Genomic DNA, 18,010 nt, shown 5'->3' on the forward strand with positions numbered 1-18,010 from the left:
ATGTTGCATGCCAATACAGTTTTATGATAGTGCAGCTTTCCAGTATTGATGCCGCATGACCTTATAATGGAAAGGTCAGAGTATGCTTTCAGCTTTGCAACAGCCAATTTTTAAAGACACCATCAGATTTGATGCTGTTGCCCCTGGCAACACTCAACTCATATTCAGAGGGAAGTGCAGTAAAGCTTGACTACCATGCACGACCTGTGTTGAATGCATGTTGGCCTGGCATAGAAGCAGGCAACACGAAATGTCATAGCATCTTTATACGTGGAGAATGTAAGAAGGATTCAACACTTACCATTAAACTTGTTTAGAAACATGTTTCTGAAATATGTTTCATGGTAATCTAGTTTATTTTTGTAAGTGACAGCGAACATGAAACATGCTTCCTTCCATTGATATTTCTTGATTCATCTTGAAAGCAATCATGGAGGTGCTTTTGGATGGTACTAGATTGATTATGGGTGCATGTTTGCAGTCTGACCAGGGTGTTTTCCTCTAAAGCATAATTGAGAAGTCGGTAAGTAGCTTTCACACTGTCATGTGAGCATTTTTGACATGCACCCTTCCATGTGTCCGTATCAAGCACGTTTGAATGATAGGCTATACAGAGTATGATACAGATGTTTTATGGAGTGTTATTTGCAATAAAAGTGTATGGCAGGCGAGAATTCTTTTCAGTTTTAAGACTCAGCAACTCAACATGTTTGGAAAGTGTTTCAGAGGTGTGATAACAAACAGGTTCCTATGTAAGTGTGAATCCCTCCCCCATCACTTTTTACATATGATTAATGTCAGGCACCTTAGTTAATGTCAGGGGTGATTTATTTGGGAGGTAATTGCACACATCACCTGGTCCAGTTGTTGAGCGGTTGAAAGGAGCAGTTTCCGTCATCAGAGGTACATGTATCACACTGTGTATGATTCATGGGAATCATAGTACAGCCTTCTGTAATGTCTATTTAACTCACATCTTCTTGTAACAGTTACCATATTATGCTGTATCACATTTCTTTCATACAGATGTATGTTTTCATAGCATGTTAAAAGAATGCACATACACAATACTGTAAAACATGATATATTCGCGGCATGAATTTTTCGCGAATTGGAGCCGACGGCCTTTTTATAGTGTAGACAAGAACTTTCGCGTGCATTTTAATTTCGCGAATCTTGGCGCTCGCGAAATTCGAGAAATTAAAATGCACGCGAACATTCCTCGTTTTACAGTATGTTGTATCAAGGAGGTTCACCTCCTTGGTTATACTGTACTGCACATGTAGTAGTAGTAGTAGTAGTAGTAGTAATAATAATAATAATAATAATAATAATAATAATAATAATACTTGTATAGCGCACAGGTCCACCTTTCAGTTCTCATGGCGCTTCAAAAATGAAAAGATATATATATGCATGCATATGTTCAAATATGTCAACAAAGAAAAAAAAAGTGTAGATCATGCAATCCATCATGTGTCTTCATTGTGGACAAATCACTGTACAATAATGCGCAATACAATGTACAATTGTATGTGTGTTTTGAAAATACTGTAAAACCAGAAATTTTTGGGGCATCGAATTACTTTTACAGATATTGCAAGAACCAAGATAGCGATATTGCAATGCACGCGAAGGATCTAGTCTACACTATAGCATTGAATGCCAGTGACAATTTGTAAAAATTTCATGCCAGGACAAAGGCTGTCTGCTCCAAATTGTGAAGATTTCATGCTGCAAAAATTTCTTGCTTTTCACAGTACATGTTGGGATTTCAGTGTTTTCATCTTCCTTTTAGAATCACAGACACCCATGATTTTTATTATTCTTTTCAAAATAGTTGACTCTGATGCCTAGTTCCCATACTGTTTGGGTGTCAGACATCTTCTGCATGTAATCACCTGCTCTATGAGTGTGATTGTGTTCAGGATGAGCTATTGAAAGCCTATATCCTAATCCTTTTATTTTTAATCCCTTTGCAATAGGAAGGTATTTAAAGGTGATAAACTGACTGTGCATCCTTTGGTTCAAGTCAGTAGTTGTGTGTGGGTGTACGATTGTACGTATTGCTACACATTGCATTGTACCTTGTGCCATACAGGTACAAGTTCCACTTTCGTCTGGACTAAAGTTCGAAGCTATTGTGTGTCTATACAGGATTATCATGGAGGCTGTGCCTCAGCCTGTGGGTCTAATCTTTTGAGGTGTACATTGTATACATGTGTGTTTTGACATGATGGCCCTATAGTCCATCCTTTCATGATAATCCCTTTCTCTATAGAACTGTGTGTAATTCCATCATAATCGTTTGATTCTAATCCCTAGCAGTGTGAACATGCCACAGATTGCCAGATACTCTTGCCTCTGGTCTTTCAGTCCCAGCTATGTGTTCTGGTGTCTGCCAATAACTGTGCTATGCCTTTATACTCTCTGGCTCTAATCCCCTACTGTACGCGGGTAGCTGCATATAAGCTTGTATGTAATCTTTATATCTACTTTTACCTTTGGTTTAAATCCATTACTGAGTGCTGATGATTGTTGGTAATTATCCACGGTCTCCTATACCTTTGGTTCTAATCTGTATTTTGTTGTTGTTGTTGTTGTTGTTGCTAGCATTGGTTTATCTGTCTACAGGTCTGTTAGTAAAATAACTTGTTTGTAAAATAAGTTGTGAACTGATTTGGATGAATCTTGCAGGAAAAAAAATTGATACTGACAGCAGGAATAGACCTATGATTAAATTTTGGTAGTGATCCAAACCGGGCTTGTATCCAGGAACTCCTTTTTAAATTTTTAAAAGAATTATCATTGGCAAGTGAAGGGCTGACAAATGATCAAGATCAAGCTGTGCATATGTGAAGTGTGTTCGTACACACATTGAGCGCACACTCAAAGTGCCACATCTTGTATGCAAGAAGCTGATGAGGTAGACTCTGAAGGACTAGAAAAGGCGCATAGTGATATTCAGCATGTGTGAATGGGTGGAAATGAGCTGCTTGGCGGAGGTCTGCGCTCTGTTTTTTTTTTTTTCAGTTGTTTGCTGGTATCAAAATAATCATCTCTGTCTTTGCCTTTTTCCCTTAACATTTGCATGTTTTCTTGTGTGAATCATTTGTTCACATGCAGAAAAAAGAAAAAGTTAACGCAATAATAGATATGCAAATATAATGGATACATGAATACACTTCTATGCATAGGTATATTACTAATTGCAACACACACACACACGCACATAGACACACACACACAGAGGAAATTGGGAATATGGGTGTTGGGAAGGAAAAGAAGACAAAAAATATTGGGGAAAATGGGAATGGAGTTAATGAAAACCTTGCAGAAAAGTTCAAGGGCCTGTCCCTGTCAAGATAAAAGTTGTAGGTTGGTGAGGGATAATCAATGGGGACACAGCAGTTGTGACTGGAGAATTAGCATCTTACTCTTGGCGTTTATGGGGATCTGAGGGGTGTAGGTGTCAAATTAGTGTGCAGGGTGGGGCCAGTTGTGAGATTTTCTGGCCTGTTGTGGAAAAAACTCCAGAGATTTATCGAAGTAATCTCCTAAACCATCCCTTTAAATCCCTCGCAGAAGTAAGTGTTGACTTGATGGTATTACTATATATATAAAGCAAAGTGTCTGATGATGTAAAGCTGAAATGCATAATGTGTATAAAGCGAGTGTTTGAAGCTCCTTGGTGTAAAGACATCATGAATGTAAACCATGTGTATGGGTTTCTGTGAGTGATTTTTTTTTCCCTAGAATTGCAGCAGACTGATTTAACAGCGATGAGAAACACATTTTCTGATTAGCTTTTTATACAAAGATTGTACATTGATCACTTCAGGATTGTCTATCATCTTCCTCTCTATATTCCCATCTCCATATGTTTGGATGATGTAAACTAAGTCTGATGTCATGTTAATTTTCATTTTTTTCTGGGCTTCTGTCTGCCGCTATCCTCATCTGTGTCAGAGACCCTATCATTAGGGTGCTGTTTCTCCTCTCCCTCTCTCTCTCTCTCTCTCTATTTTCAAGCAGACATAGACTGTTTTCACACGTACAAAGAGTTTGTAATTTGAAACACGATTGTAATGTACCAAGATTGCATAATTTCAAACACGATTGCAATGACTAGAATCATAATTCAAAATATTATGCGTTTATGCCCTGTGTATGCAAACTGGAATCGCAAAGGGGGATTTGAATCATAATTCTAGTTGTGATTCCAGTGATGATTTGGAGCTGTTTCCCAATCATGATTCTACAGAATTACAGAATTAAACTGTCGTGTGTACGAATTGACCTGTAAATTGTGTCTTTTTGGGGGTGAAGCTTACAATTACTTTTCAACCATTTTTGCAGAGAAATTGTGCTCCTCAAATGCTCGCACAGCAGTCAAAGCATGCATTAATTGATTGATGGGAACTTGGAAAGGAGCCGCACCTCACCTCCTTGCTCTGAAATTCAAAACAGCAGAATCTGCGAAGCCTTCCTCAATCATGTGTATGGACAATAATTCAAATCGTAATTGTAATCGTAATGGTAATTCGGCGTTGCAACTATGTTTCTTGACCCGTATGAAAACAGCCCGTGCAGCCTTGAGAGGACTTTGATTCATCCCTACTCTCATCACCTTACAATTTGTCTGTGGCTGAGAATGTTGACATTTGATCAAAATGTGACAATATCTATCTCTTCTGGCTTAGAAAGAGAGAGAGAGAAATATATATGAAAGGGAGAGATGGAGACATGATGAAGTATTCTCTTTGAGTGATATGAGAAAAAAGAAATATGGGAGAAGAAATATTGTATTTTCCATTACTGATGTGTGCTAGTCTTTGCTTTATAGGGAAGTGAAATCTCTTGGTCTCATCACAATTTTCTTTATATAAAGATTTATGATAGATATACAGTAGTTGAGTCTCAAATCAGCAAGTTACATGTCCTGTGAGACCTTCTGAAATCAACAAGTTATCGTTACTGACTTTATGATATCAGCAAGCGTCTCAGTCTTATGGACTCCCCTCATTTTATTCAATTTTTCATTTCTCCTAATTAACGTGATTCATTTTGAGAGACACCATGCATGGTTTTTATTTAGGGCAAGTGGGCTCTCTTTCTGCGGAGGAGGTGTGCGAACCATGTTTGACTGGCTGTAATTTAGATTTCCTACAGAACGGTGCGCAAGGAAAGGGAGAATGACGACAACCACGTCAGAGGAGTGATGAAATTTTCATTAGATACACATCGGGGAATGAACATGCAAGAATTTCTGGTGCCACGGTGGACGTCATGTTTGCCTGAAAGCCGCTGAGATCTGCGGTGTGTTTCTAATCAACGAGTAGAGAGCGAGTTCTCTGCCATGTGGATCTCTACCAGTGTTTACTATCTCTGATTCATCCAAGCGAAGACTTTTTTTTTTCTTCTCCTCCCGCTATTTTCTTATTTTTGGTGAAATTCCTGTTTCCTCTTGTTGCGGCTTTGATCCGCAGATGGTGATCTGCTGTCAGTCCCTCCCTGGATTCGATGGCAGGCTCACGCAAAGGGAGGGGCTGAATGTTTGGAGTTTCTTCCTACACTCCCCCCCCCCCCCCCCCCATCCGTCTATCTTCCCCACAGTCTTTGGTTTTGTGACGAATTTACAAGACTTTTATTGGTGCCATACAAGGGTGATATATTCTATCAAGGATGGAATTGCCATTGTATTCAGTTTCAGTCTTGGTTCAATAAGCAAAGAGATTGGATCTACCATCACCAACTGTCTTCACAAAAGATAAATAGATTGGACTGGGCAACCAGAGAAAGTTCACACAAGAAATTAATCTGCATTCTGATGTCAATACTGGCACTCAAGCATTGTATGAAGGGTCTTCTTCCCAGACTATTCCTCTTGAAAACATTGAACAGTCCTCCCGAAGATACACTTCCATTTTCACTCCCCACAGTCAGCCTTGAAAAAAAGACTTTGCTGTAAAGTTCTTGGTTTTTGCGCCATGACTGCACATTTTGAGCCTTGGACAAATATGATTCCGATCTGATTCCACCTACTTGTGATTCTTACAGACCTGGATCTATTTATCTTTAGAAAGGCAGATTCCACTGGCTTTTCCATCAACAGGTGCTCTAGACTGGAGTGATGATGCAAAATTTTCTTGAAACCATGGCGATTCAGCCTTTGTGGTCAGATCTGGCATGAAACAAGGATGATCTTCAAAGAAGGAAGAAAATCAGCAAAATTGCTTAGGCGCCCCTTTTTTTCAGTGTCATATGTTTTTCATTTTGTGCAGGAACATGAAACTGATTAAAACCCGACCCCATCAAACTTTGTTGTGGATGCCATCTTTAATGGCTAAATCCAATTTCCATTAAAATCTCCTGACCTTTTAATTTGCTCTGCGAAAAAAAATCTGATGGCAGCGCCCAAGCAAGGAGAATCCTCCAACCACCACGTCTGACTCACCCAGAGTTATGATAGCTGGTCGGAAATGCACTCCCATTCGGGACCTCAGCGGAGTAGCATTTCACTGCAACTTGTCTGTGCAGATGCGGGGTATGGTGGCTGTGAAGTGCAAACCAGTGCATCACTGTTTATCATGGAGCTGGAAGCAATTCTTCTCAACAAGTTTGCAGTGACTGAGAATAATTGGATAAATCAGGGCACGTTCTCTATCAATATTGCATTGGAACAGCCATTTTTCTCATTTCCCAAGTTGCTGTTAGCTACTGCACTTTAAAGGGCTTGGTTGGGAGAGAGTGCTCATGAATTTGTTTATGTGGATATGTCATTACATATTTCTCGTTACTGTAGAGCTGACACGATATAATGAGAAGTTGTGTCAAAAAGCAGTTGATACCTAATTAATATTTTGATTGACCTTTTCATATGGCAGGGCAAAATTCTAGAGGAAATGGATCAGCTGTTTAGTAAGTGTTTGAAATATTAAAGGAGATTGGCCAATATTAGATGAAAATTGACTGGAGTTAGGAAGTAATGAATGTCATATTGTAGCAATAGTAGGCCTACATCACAGAAATGAATCCTGACAGGGCACATTTAAGTTTGATATGATTTATACACAGGCCAATGGGAAAATATGCATCTGTTCGTTTGCTTGTTTGTTTGTATATTTGTGTGTGTGTGTGTGTGTGTGTGTATGTGTGTTTGTGTGTGTGTGTGTGTGTGTGTGTGTTCATGTATTGGAAGTGGCAGATGAGATGTTTATAGCTGTCTACTGAAGATGTAACATGTTAGGAAAAAGAATTTCTCAAATCTTAGTGGGAAGTTTCAGAAGAAATTAAGTAGAAGTTTCAGAAGAAATTAAGTAGAAGTAGATTGTATAAAATATATGTAGCAGTTGTGTTATAGATGATGATATGATGTAAAGCACTGTGAAACAACTATGGTTTGTAAGAGCCCCATACAAATGTAATTATTGTATTGTATTGTATTGTATCGTATTGTATGTTTTGGGGAAGTTTGCCCTCACACGGGCAAAACTTTGAGAACTTAGACTTTTGAAGTTTTGCGAGTGTGATGCAGCTATTGAATGTAAATGTCATACTGTGAAAATGTTACAATTGGGTAAAACAATGAGTCTTGGATTCTATGGACACATTTCATGGACACATTTCATGGACACATTTCATGGACATAAAGAACTGTTTTAATTAGCCTTTGTTGTTCATTTTTAAACAAAGGAAATGCACTAGATTTTGTTTTAAACTTGCAGATATAGAAATGAGTGACTTGTCTAGATGTTACATGTAAAAAATGAGTCAATAATTATGAACATATTTATCTACATAAACAGGAAGTGAGGATCTTTGAGTATTTGACTTGCAGCCAAACAAGCTCCCCTGTGATTGAGGCCTCACACATGCGTGAAGTTTTACTCCAATCAAAATCAAGCATATGTCATGATGTCATTGCAGTCACAGTGAACACATTAAGCATCTGAAGGATACACACAAAATGCTTACTGTTTTTTTTTTTTTTGTAGTGATATACATTTGTTTGCAAATGCCTAGATACTCAATTTACTTTACCAATTTAGGGCGGACACTTTTTTTTTTCTTGGGGGGGGGGGAGCGATGGGGCAAGTACATCCATACATTTAGAATGCTGTAAGGAAGCAATTGTAGCCATATGTAACTTTTTGCCTAATATAAAAGATCATGTCAGAATTTAACAAACAAACATGTTATATATATCTATAAAGTTCAAATGATAAAAAATGAGAGCAAAAAGAATGCCAACTTTTTGTCTGACAGGGAAGGAAAAATTATCCACCAAATCATGATGAAATTGTCAAGAATGCTGTACACTGACATGTCTCATCTCTGTGGAGCCTCTGAATTGTCTCTCACAGATAGTAGTTGAAAAGGGGCAGGTGCTGAAGCACTCTATCGAACAAAATATTTCATTTTCCCTTGTCTCAGACGAAGGAAAGATATTGCTCTGGCCTGGTGCTACAATGCAAAAAACACAACCAAAACAATGTCATAATATTTCATCAAATCTTCATGCACCTGCACTAAATTCTGCAAGCCCTGTTTACATTACAAAGATAATAATGTCCCAGTTAATCCAAACCATCCCATCTGTTGTGTTCCTGTCAACGAACAGAGGTTCGATGTAGATTGCACTTGCACTCATACTCTTGTATACAGAGCATGGATGTAAGGTTCATATGACAGTATCCTGTTCCCATACCATTGGCTTTGCTGACTGACAATGAAGTTGACAGATGCTCTGTGCTAGGCTTGCTCCAGACTCTTGAATAATTCATCATTTATCTGTCTATCTACCTACCTTTCTCCCTGCCTGCCGCCTACATGACCTACCCACTTACCCACCTACCTACAGTATCGATCTATGTATCTATCAACTATCTGGATACGTTGTAGATGGCTAGATAGTTCGACATGAAAAGCAGGCTGATCCCCAAGGCATACTGTTTTGCAGTTCAAATAAGGATGAAGGAAGACATAGATGTTTTTTCATGTAGAGATGATCAAATGCACATATCTTCGCCTTGCTGTCACAAGTATCCATAACTATATTCAGCATTCTTATGAATAAGAATGTATCTGGCTACTTGCTTTTTTAAAGAAGTGATTTCAAGGAAATAGAGGCAGTCAACATGTTGTAGTTGCTAGTTGTTGCTCACCTTTTTGTTTTGCATCATACCCTGTGAATTTCAGAGCACTTTGTCAAGATATGGCGCTGTGTGTCTTTGTGTGCAGTCTCTGCTCTTTGAGATTTAATGCTTCTATTTCCGCATTTGGCATGTTCTCCCATCGCCCTGTGATGAAAATAGGAACATAGAAAGGTTCTTCTATCACTGACATTTCACATTTGACAATTGAACAAATTCAATGCTGTTTTGACCTGAAAAGCTGGTGTGTATACATACAGTATGTTTACAAAATATTTTCTCATTATTCTGGCAAGAAGCATTTTTGTTGTCGTCAGTATCTGTTATGATTAAATCTGTGTATTTTATCCGCTGCATACAATCATAGATAAAAAAGAAAATGCAGTATCAACCGCAACAGTTGCAAGAGCTTCTGGCAACAGCTGCAACTTTTAGAAGAAGAACAGTTTCACGTCACTTAGTTTCACATTACATGTGGATGGTGTCAGTATCAATCGTGACATCCATCAAACTAATTTGATTTGTCAGTCTGGACCTCAGCTTGTCTATTTGCTTACTTTCGTGTAGGGAAAGATGATTTTGTGTATGAAATATGCTAATATGAAAATGATAATACATTTGTCACAAAAGTTTAATATACACTAACACAAAGAGGAAGCAAGCTGCATATACACACCCACACACACACTCACAAATGATATAATGATGATAATGATGATGATGATAATAATAATAATAATGATAATAATAATAATGATAATAACAATAAAATAATAATAAACTTGTATAAAGATTTAGATTTCTCAGTGTAGTTTACATGGGTACTTCTATTTGCAGACATGTAAACAGAGTTTGGCTTCTACAATTTGTCATCCTTCCTGTTTCAGAAGCAGCCCCTGTTTGTCAGCTTCCTGGATCATACTGTACATTGTAGTTGCCATGTAGCAGACATTGATTTCAGCGTGCTTATGGAGACATGTTGTTACTGAAATAGGGTTTGTAATGGAGACAGTTAACACAGTATGCTTATGATGCCATTATTGATTTGTAGTGTAACTCCCCCACTTAAAAATGCTTGCTGCTAACTAGTCTCAACCACTGACTCCAAGAGTCCCACAGTTTGCTGTCATATTATTGTAGTGATAGATTTGTTAAGATGGAGTGTTGTCTAATATTCCTCCAGTATGTTCAGAAGATTTATTGGGTGTGACCTCACCTGAAGGTGATGTACACTTCATGTCTAATCTCTTTCATTATCTCTCTCTCTCTCTCTCTCTCTCTCTCTCTCTTTGTAATTCCAGGTGCTGGGACCTGGCTGATATCAACATGGCTACTGCCTTGACAGCCAGCCGGAACCCAAGCGGCGGTGGTGAGAAGTCCTCGGTCAGCTCCAACGTCCGCAAGCTGCGGCACCTGTTTGAAGAGCAGGCAAACACACACAGCAAGCCCCCATCAGCACCAAAGGTTGCCATGGCACCCAGCGGACCTACCACCACAAGTGGTGGTGGTGGTGGTGGCGGTGGTGCTAAGACATCCCTCTCTGGGGTTGTGCTGCGGAACAAGGACTCAAAATCCGGGAGTGCCCGCCCTCACAGCCAAGAGTACAACATCCAGCAGAGATTTAGTGGAGATTACAGTTCGGCAGCTGTGCCTGCCGATGGCAAGAAAGATGAGGACCCACGCGTGAGGTTCACCAACGTCCTAAAGAAGTTTGAGGCAGCCAGTAGTCCTCCAGTCCAGCGCAGGCAAACTGGCCCCAGGAGGAACACCAGCCCGCCTACTAGCCCTCCAGTCGTCAAGAAGCGAATCCAGGAGAATTCAGGGAATTCTGGTGAACCTGTCGATGTGGGGATACGACACGAATCATTAACAGAAACGACAGTAGGGGAAGATGATCTGTCACATTCCAGCGCAAATGCAGGAGATTCCATGGATATCTCATCTTCAAACCTAGACTCAAAGCCTAAGACTGAGGCTAGCGTATCAAGGGAGACAAAGTTTGGAGAATCAAACTCTGTTCCCACAGCCAATGGATTGGTAACTAAAACAGACACATCAAAGCCAATGGAAGTGGAAAAGAGGGAGACCATTGAGGTGGAGAACACAGTGGTAACTCTCAGGAAGAATCGCAGGCAGTCTTCGGAGGATTCTGACAGTCGTAGTAGGAGATGGAGTTTCAACGAGCCGAGACCCTTTTCTCGTGAACTGACTGAGACAGAGATCCACCATGTGCAGCCTCCAGTCAAAAAGAGTCTGCCTGCATCAGCAATAATAGCGATTGATCGCCAAGATATTGATTATGTGGAGATCGTAAATGTTGATCATGAGAATAATCGCAGAAAGGAAATGACAGCCAAGCTGTCCAGCAGAGACAATCAAGAATCTTCTCAGGTACCCGAACGGAAGACAGAATCTCACTCGCCTCAGTCCAATAGCTACGCGTATTCAGTTGATGACATTCATGAAGCTTTAGGGCAGACATTTCAGTCTCGACGCATTCCCATCACAGATGACCAAGAAGACATACCCTTTCCAGAAGTCAAACCTCAACCCCAGACAGAAACTGTTCGTGCAGAGGTGACCTCCAAAGTCGAATCGTCTGCACCTGCCTCAGATTCTAGCACAGTTTCTAAGGATGAAAAGCCGGACATTGTCTCTGATCTCCCTTCAGAAGGGTCGTGTGCCTTCCTCTCTCCGACCCCTTCCATGGAGGATGACGTTGCAAAGAACCGTGTGAACCTGACAGCGGAAGCGATTACGACGGATGCGACATCTCCCAGAAGCAGGATTGGTGGTGCGAGCACAGATATTATGGCCATGGCCATGTCTCTCCCGGAAACGACGATAGACAGTGACGAGGAGGCGGCAGAGGAGGAGGAGGAGGATCGGTCTCATGAGGATGAGCCTCCGCACTTTGAGGCAGATGACTCTGACATCACCAACTCCGACTCGGATGATGCAGTTGGTGGGTACAGCTTTGGCAAGACCGATGAGGACGATGAAGATGTTCGTCAGGAGCCAGATAGTGCTTGTGGAACTCTTGAGGAGCTCGAAGATGTGGAGGAGCAAGGATATGATATGCCAATCAAGATTGAAGGTGTGACGATGAGGGAGGTGGAGGAAGATGACTCCACCGAACAGTCCACGTCATCAGGGGATGAAAACGTCGAAGAGATAACGGTAAGTCCTATTTTCAATTATGATCACCTGAGTAGCAGTTCTTTACCAGTGCTATGGTGTAACAAGATGCCTATGTAGAACAAATGCATTTTGATTCTTATTCTTGTGTAATGTTCTCTCATTAGTATGTCTAAGCTTGTGAATAGTATATCTCAATACTGTTTCATAAAGTACTAGGTAAAATGTCACCTCCATAATCAACTTAAGGTGTAAGGATTTGTACTTCTCTCAGTTCTCCTGTTAAAGTAAAATCAGAATAGTAATCTCTTGCATCATCCACTAGCTCATCACCATGGAAACAGGCAGGCATCAGGTTTACAGTTATCTGTGATTTGACATTTAGGAGCCTGCTGGTGTCAATGTAACAAGTTGGAGTTCCCTCACAATTGTCTATTGTGATTTTAGACCAAGTACAACTATACATACTTTCATGAAATATCACCATGATATGTTAATCCTTTTGAGTATCCGAGAAATATTAAAAAACAAAGGTAAGTTTTCCTATTGTGTCACTAACACTATCCTTTGTCTATCATTAGGAAGAACAAGACTTGGTGCAGACAGGAAAAGTTTTGATTTAACAAATAAATCATTCAGTATCATATAATGCTCAGTGTAAATCCTAGCTAGGACAAGCAAGCAGTGACCAGTGCTTTATTTGACATTGATTTCATATAACGTTTGCCTACAGGGTTTCAGATTCAGAGCAGAGTCAATCTCTCGTAATGAACTTCTCAAACCTAATTTGCTCAGATCGCAGGCAACGTTTACTGCCAATTCTGAGATGCTATCAGCACGGTCCCTTCGTGTACTTCCTATGCAGAAATTTAGGCAGACATATTAGGTCTGATGACCTTAACAAAGTTATCCAGTTTTAAAGGAATATGTCATCTTTGGGCTGTGTAAACCATCTGGTTAGATACTATTGAAAACCATGAAGTTCTGACTTTTTCAATATCATGCTCATAAGTGAAATTCATATTTGCCCCACTTGGGTCCCCTTTCTAGACAAGTGTAACATATCAGTTGCAGACATTAATCCAGAACTATTAATTTTAATTACTTGTTCAACAAATTTCTTTGCAGAGAAGACAATATCTGCTTTATACATTAAAGAGTAGAATTTGAAAGTAAAAGATTAAAAAATTCATGTCTGCATCTTTATGACGATACTGTATTATTTTCGTGGAAGATTCTTTCCTAATGATTAACACTCCTTTCAATGCTTCAATTCTAGGTAATTGTTAGCAGGAACTAGGTTTGACATACAATTGTGTTTATTAACCATCTTTTGGAATTACAGTGCCCCAAAGGCAAGAAATTAATGATTTGTAAACAACCCTGTGTAGTAGTCATCCACTCTGAAATGTGAGAAGCCTGCCAAAACTTAGCAGTGTTACTATTTTGCCATCAATTTTGTAGTCTGACCCTATATGCACACAGAGTGTTAGCCAGTACTATACAGTTTGAGAAAAGTCAAGGGTTGCAAAGCTTGCTTACGGTTCCCTGCATGCACTGCCCTTTTCAAAATACAATATGTGACAGACAAGTGAAGAATCCCTCAGGTCACATGACCTCATTGCATGTCACCATGGTTACATGGCTCTTCACAATGGATGGTGATGAACAGGAGAGAACTTATGTCTTGTTCTACCCTATAGCAAGGGCCTATTGGTTGATGAGAGGAAAAATATAATGACAGATGTGGGACGAAATGGCAAGAGAGTATTACAGCAATTAAAAAAAAAAGGCCTTCTTCCCTTCAAATCTATGAAGCTTTTTCCATTTGGGCAATTAAAACAGGCAAGAAGCACAAATCTGTTGTAGAGATAAGTACTTAATTCATGATTTTGAGCCAAAACATTATTGACAGTTGATTGATTTAATTCTAAGGATGATTGAAACTCAATTTGGTAGTAGATTTAAATTTGAACATATGGCTTCCCCTGAGTTTTGAAGGACTCTGTCTTTAAAGGATTTGATAGAATCAGAGATTAAAGAATATACAGGGAAATGCAACTGTGCTTGAAATTTCTTTGCATGTAGCACAGTTTTTCTTGTTGGCCATATAGAAGCATTTTTTTTTATTATTGACAATAACATCATTCACAACTTTGACTTGATAATTGTGGCAGTTGACTTTTCCTGGTGAATTAATACTGTCCAATTTAGTTTGAAAAACATTTCATTTTTATTGAAAAAATGGTGATGTGTTCTACCCAGTCATCGGAAGTACAAAGTTGTACTATTCAGTGCTGCATTCATCTATGAATGAATGGGCCATGTTGTATGGTAATGGCATAATGATGGTAATTTCTATGACATTGAATCTATCTGTGCAAATATTCTTGAACTAAATCACAATAGCACTTTGCAGGAAAACTCCTCATTAAAGTCTCAAAGTAATAAATTGGTGGTGCCATGATGGTTGATAATTCTAAAAAATTTGATACAAGTTTCAGCAAGTCCATGTTTTACTCAGTCCTCCCTCAGTGTTAGATGAAATGCAATTTAGGGATTTTTTTCCCCTGAGAATTTCACATACATATATATTTTTTTTCTTTGAGCATTTGACATCTACATCATATCAAGCAACGCTGAAGGAGCATTACTGGAGTCAGGGAGGTGAGACAAAACCTCCCTGCTGGAGTGTTGTATGTTATACAGTCTGTGTTGGTAATGAAAGATCACAATGTCTCAAAAATTTGAACCATTTTGTCTTTGTGTCATTTCTACAAAGACTGGTTGCTACTGAGCATCCATGCAGAAAATCTCCCATTTCACCCTAGTGAGATTATACAGTGCCATCTTCTACCCGCAAAGAGATTATCTGGCTTCCCTAATCCCGTTTATCGGATTGAGGGCAAGGATGAAACCAAGGTTTGCTTCCCTCCAGTCCCCGCACTGATCGACTTTCCTGCTGACATCATACAGGAACTAATAGAGGAAAGAAAAAAGTTTCAGCCTACTCAGGGTTAGCCTTCCTCCAAGGATTTCTTTCTTTACACCAATACAGGTCTGTTCAGCTTGTACAAATTGGAGGTTGTCTCTCATGTAGTATGTAGTAATACATGCATAATGTGGTCTTATCAGAGGAGGGAGTGTCTCCATGCAGTTCTAGACAGGTGCAGTTCTTTGATTGGATGGGGTACTGCACTACTGGGTAAAGACAAATCGGCTCTCAGCCTGGGATTGAGGCTAGTGCGTGACCGTTAGTTAAAGGAGGTGTTAACAAGTAACTGTCAATGTTTCCTCTGACTCCTCACAAGATTTGCAAGGCGAAAGCTTCAGCTTTGCATTATTAAGCTGTAGGAACAGGTTTAAGATCATTGCTAAGGTGTGTCAAGGCTTACACCTCCGCAACATCGATACTCGATACTACGCTGATACTGTACAATTAAAGTTGATACAACATTGCTACTGCAAAGGCGATGGGGGCGCTGTGGCATAGTGGATAAGACTCTCGACTCCTGATCGGAGGACCCGAGTTCAAATGCCACCCAGTGCTTACATCCTTGGACAAGATGTTTTACCCACTACGTCCCTCTTGACCCAGGTGTATAAATGGGCACCTGGCAATGCTTGGGTAATAATAATAGCAGGGCCCTTTGGTAGAGCAGTGACAACACTGAAGAGACTATCCTGGGTATAAAGAACATTATCATCATTATGTTGAGAATGCATGCATGATTGTTCAGTGGCATGGATGCCTGTTTAGTAAGTGTCAAGGTGAAAATCTTTTGGCACTTAATTTGACATAATATTGTAAGTAGTGAGTAAGGGGGATCTCGAGAACATAGGAGGGAGACTGCTGCATGATTTACATGCATGATTTACATGTATGCTTGTAAATTAAAGGATATCATGTCACCAAAATACTGTCTTTATTATTGAGCACACTGATTATATAGTTTGCTTTTTGCTCAAACTGTTCCTGCTTTAAAAATAGTACTTTCCTATGTATGTGTGCAATGAGTTTACTTTACTTTAAAAAGACTCTTTGTTTGGGTGAATTTTTCTATAAAGCTGGAAGACGTCTCTGGAATCAAGGTTCTGGAGGTAGGCTAGGCTACAGATGCAACCCTCCAATACTGGAACACATGAAAATAAAGAGATCCTCCTTTAAATCTCCAGAGTAGTGAATGCTGTGTTTAATGGTTTTAAAACACCGATAGTTTTCACCCATTGACCCACTTCCTTCCCAACCTTTTTAATATCAGCTCTCATATTTGTTGTGGATGTCCAAATGTAATGTACTGCGTTTTGTTGAAAAAATAAAAGTTTGCACGAATTTAGAAGCAAATTAATAGTTGGTTGGTGTGTAATTTTATCAGTTTGTAAGTCCTCTTGTCTTTTTAGATGCAGTGTCATAAATGAAACAGAAAGTCTGTAAAGGAAGACTATGTGATTGAAACTACACGTACAATGGCATATGATGTTCCGCTATACGCGTGATAACAGTGCAATTCAGACTTTTAATGAGTTCACTATCACGGATATGAATTAGCCATCATAGTGATTTTCTTTTAGTTGTCTGGGTATAGTACCCACTCAGACCTGTGAAGTTCACTCTTGTTGTGAGGAGTATTACAATCATAAGGTAGTTTTTTAATGTTTAAAATTGCATGAATTTGCATTTGACATGCAAGTGAATCTGTGTAAATTATTATATTTTATACAATGCGGGTAGAAGAGATTAGTGTGGGTGTGTGATAATCAAACACAGTACAGTATAATGCCTTTTGTTTGGAATTGAAAGGATGGAATTTGCTCACCCAGGGACTTCCCCTTGATTCTTACATGTAGATTTCATTATGTGGGGCAGTTAACCTTGCTGTAAAAACCTGGCTATAAAAATCATTATATTTTGGATCAGAGATTTATCTTCTTAAGTATTGGTTTAAAGAGCATCACATGATTATATGATGTCTTTTCAACTGTTTCAGAATGTTGGCATGTGTACCACTCCATCGATGTACTATTTGTAAAATGATGCACTTTTGTTGTTTTTGTTTTGTTAAGTTAAGTTTCAACAGATCAATAACATTCCATACTTCTTTAGTGACATCATTCCTTTGAAGTTTTAGTCACCTTTTTCGATCAGTTACCAATAGGCTTGTTTATGGATTGATTCTATTTTTTTGATATTTTCCCTCTGAAGACCTTGTAATGAGTTACTATACCTGGGCCCTGTAAATCAAAAGATAAAATCGATTTTAAGTTTCCTTACTACACAGGCTGCCATAGACTTACAGTTAAAATCAACTACACGTGTATATAATCAATTTTAAATCTTCGTAAAACAGGGCCCTGTTCTTCTGTAACTACACTATAAAAAGTGCATTTCAGGACATGAATACATTTTGCATGCATTAGTTGTTATACTTAGGCAAGCCTTGAGCTAGCAGTCTCGTTGTCAGAAGCAATCTTCGTGATATTTAGGTATATCATGCATAAGATTTGAATATATCTTCGTATTAAAGCAGGTCTATTGGTCTCTAGAGAAAAGAGTTCATATAAAGTTCATTACCCTTTTGTGTCCTGTTATGTTGTGGACATAGACTGTATGTAAATATTTCTTTTGAACTCTCATCATATATTTCTCATCATACTATTTCATTGTGCATATTATGAAGTATTCATTATCTGTTTTATATCAAATGCATTTGTAGTCA

General features: G+C 39.1%; 1 protein-coding gene across 4 annotated transcripts in view; it reads left to right on the forward strand.

Annotated features, from left to right (window-relative positions):
* LOC139720239 (uncharacterized) overlaps nt 1-18,010 on the forward strand; it is a 298,627-nt gene that overhangs the window by 33,996 nt on the left and 246,621 nt on the right. For all 4 annotated transcript variants that reach the window (XM_071631603.1, XM_071631606.1, XM_071631604.1 and 1 more), the window contains exon 2: nt 10,457-12,335. In XM_071631603.1, coding sequence (XP_071487704.1) covers nt 10,482-12,335 — 1,854 coding nt within the window. In that variant the 5' untranslated portion in view covers nt 10,457-10,481. The remainder of the gene's footprint in view (nt 1-10,456; nt 12,336-18,010) is intronic.

This window comes from Diadema antillarum, unplaced genomic scaffold, assembly GCF_040938485.1.
Source record: "Diadema antillarum isolate AM-2024a unplaced genomic scaffold, OU_Dant_1.0 scf00000124, whole genome shotgun sequence".
Taxonomy (NCBI): Eukaryota; Metazoa; Echinodermata; class Echinoidea; order Diadematoida; family Diadematidae; genus Diadema; species Diadema antillarum.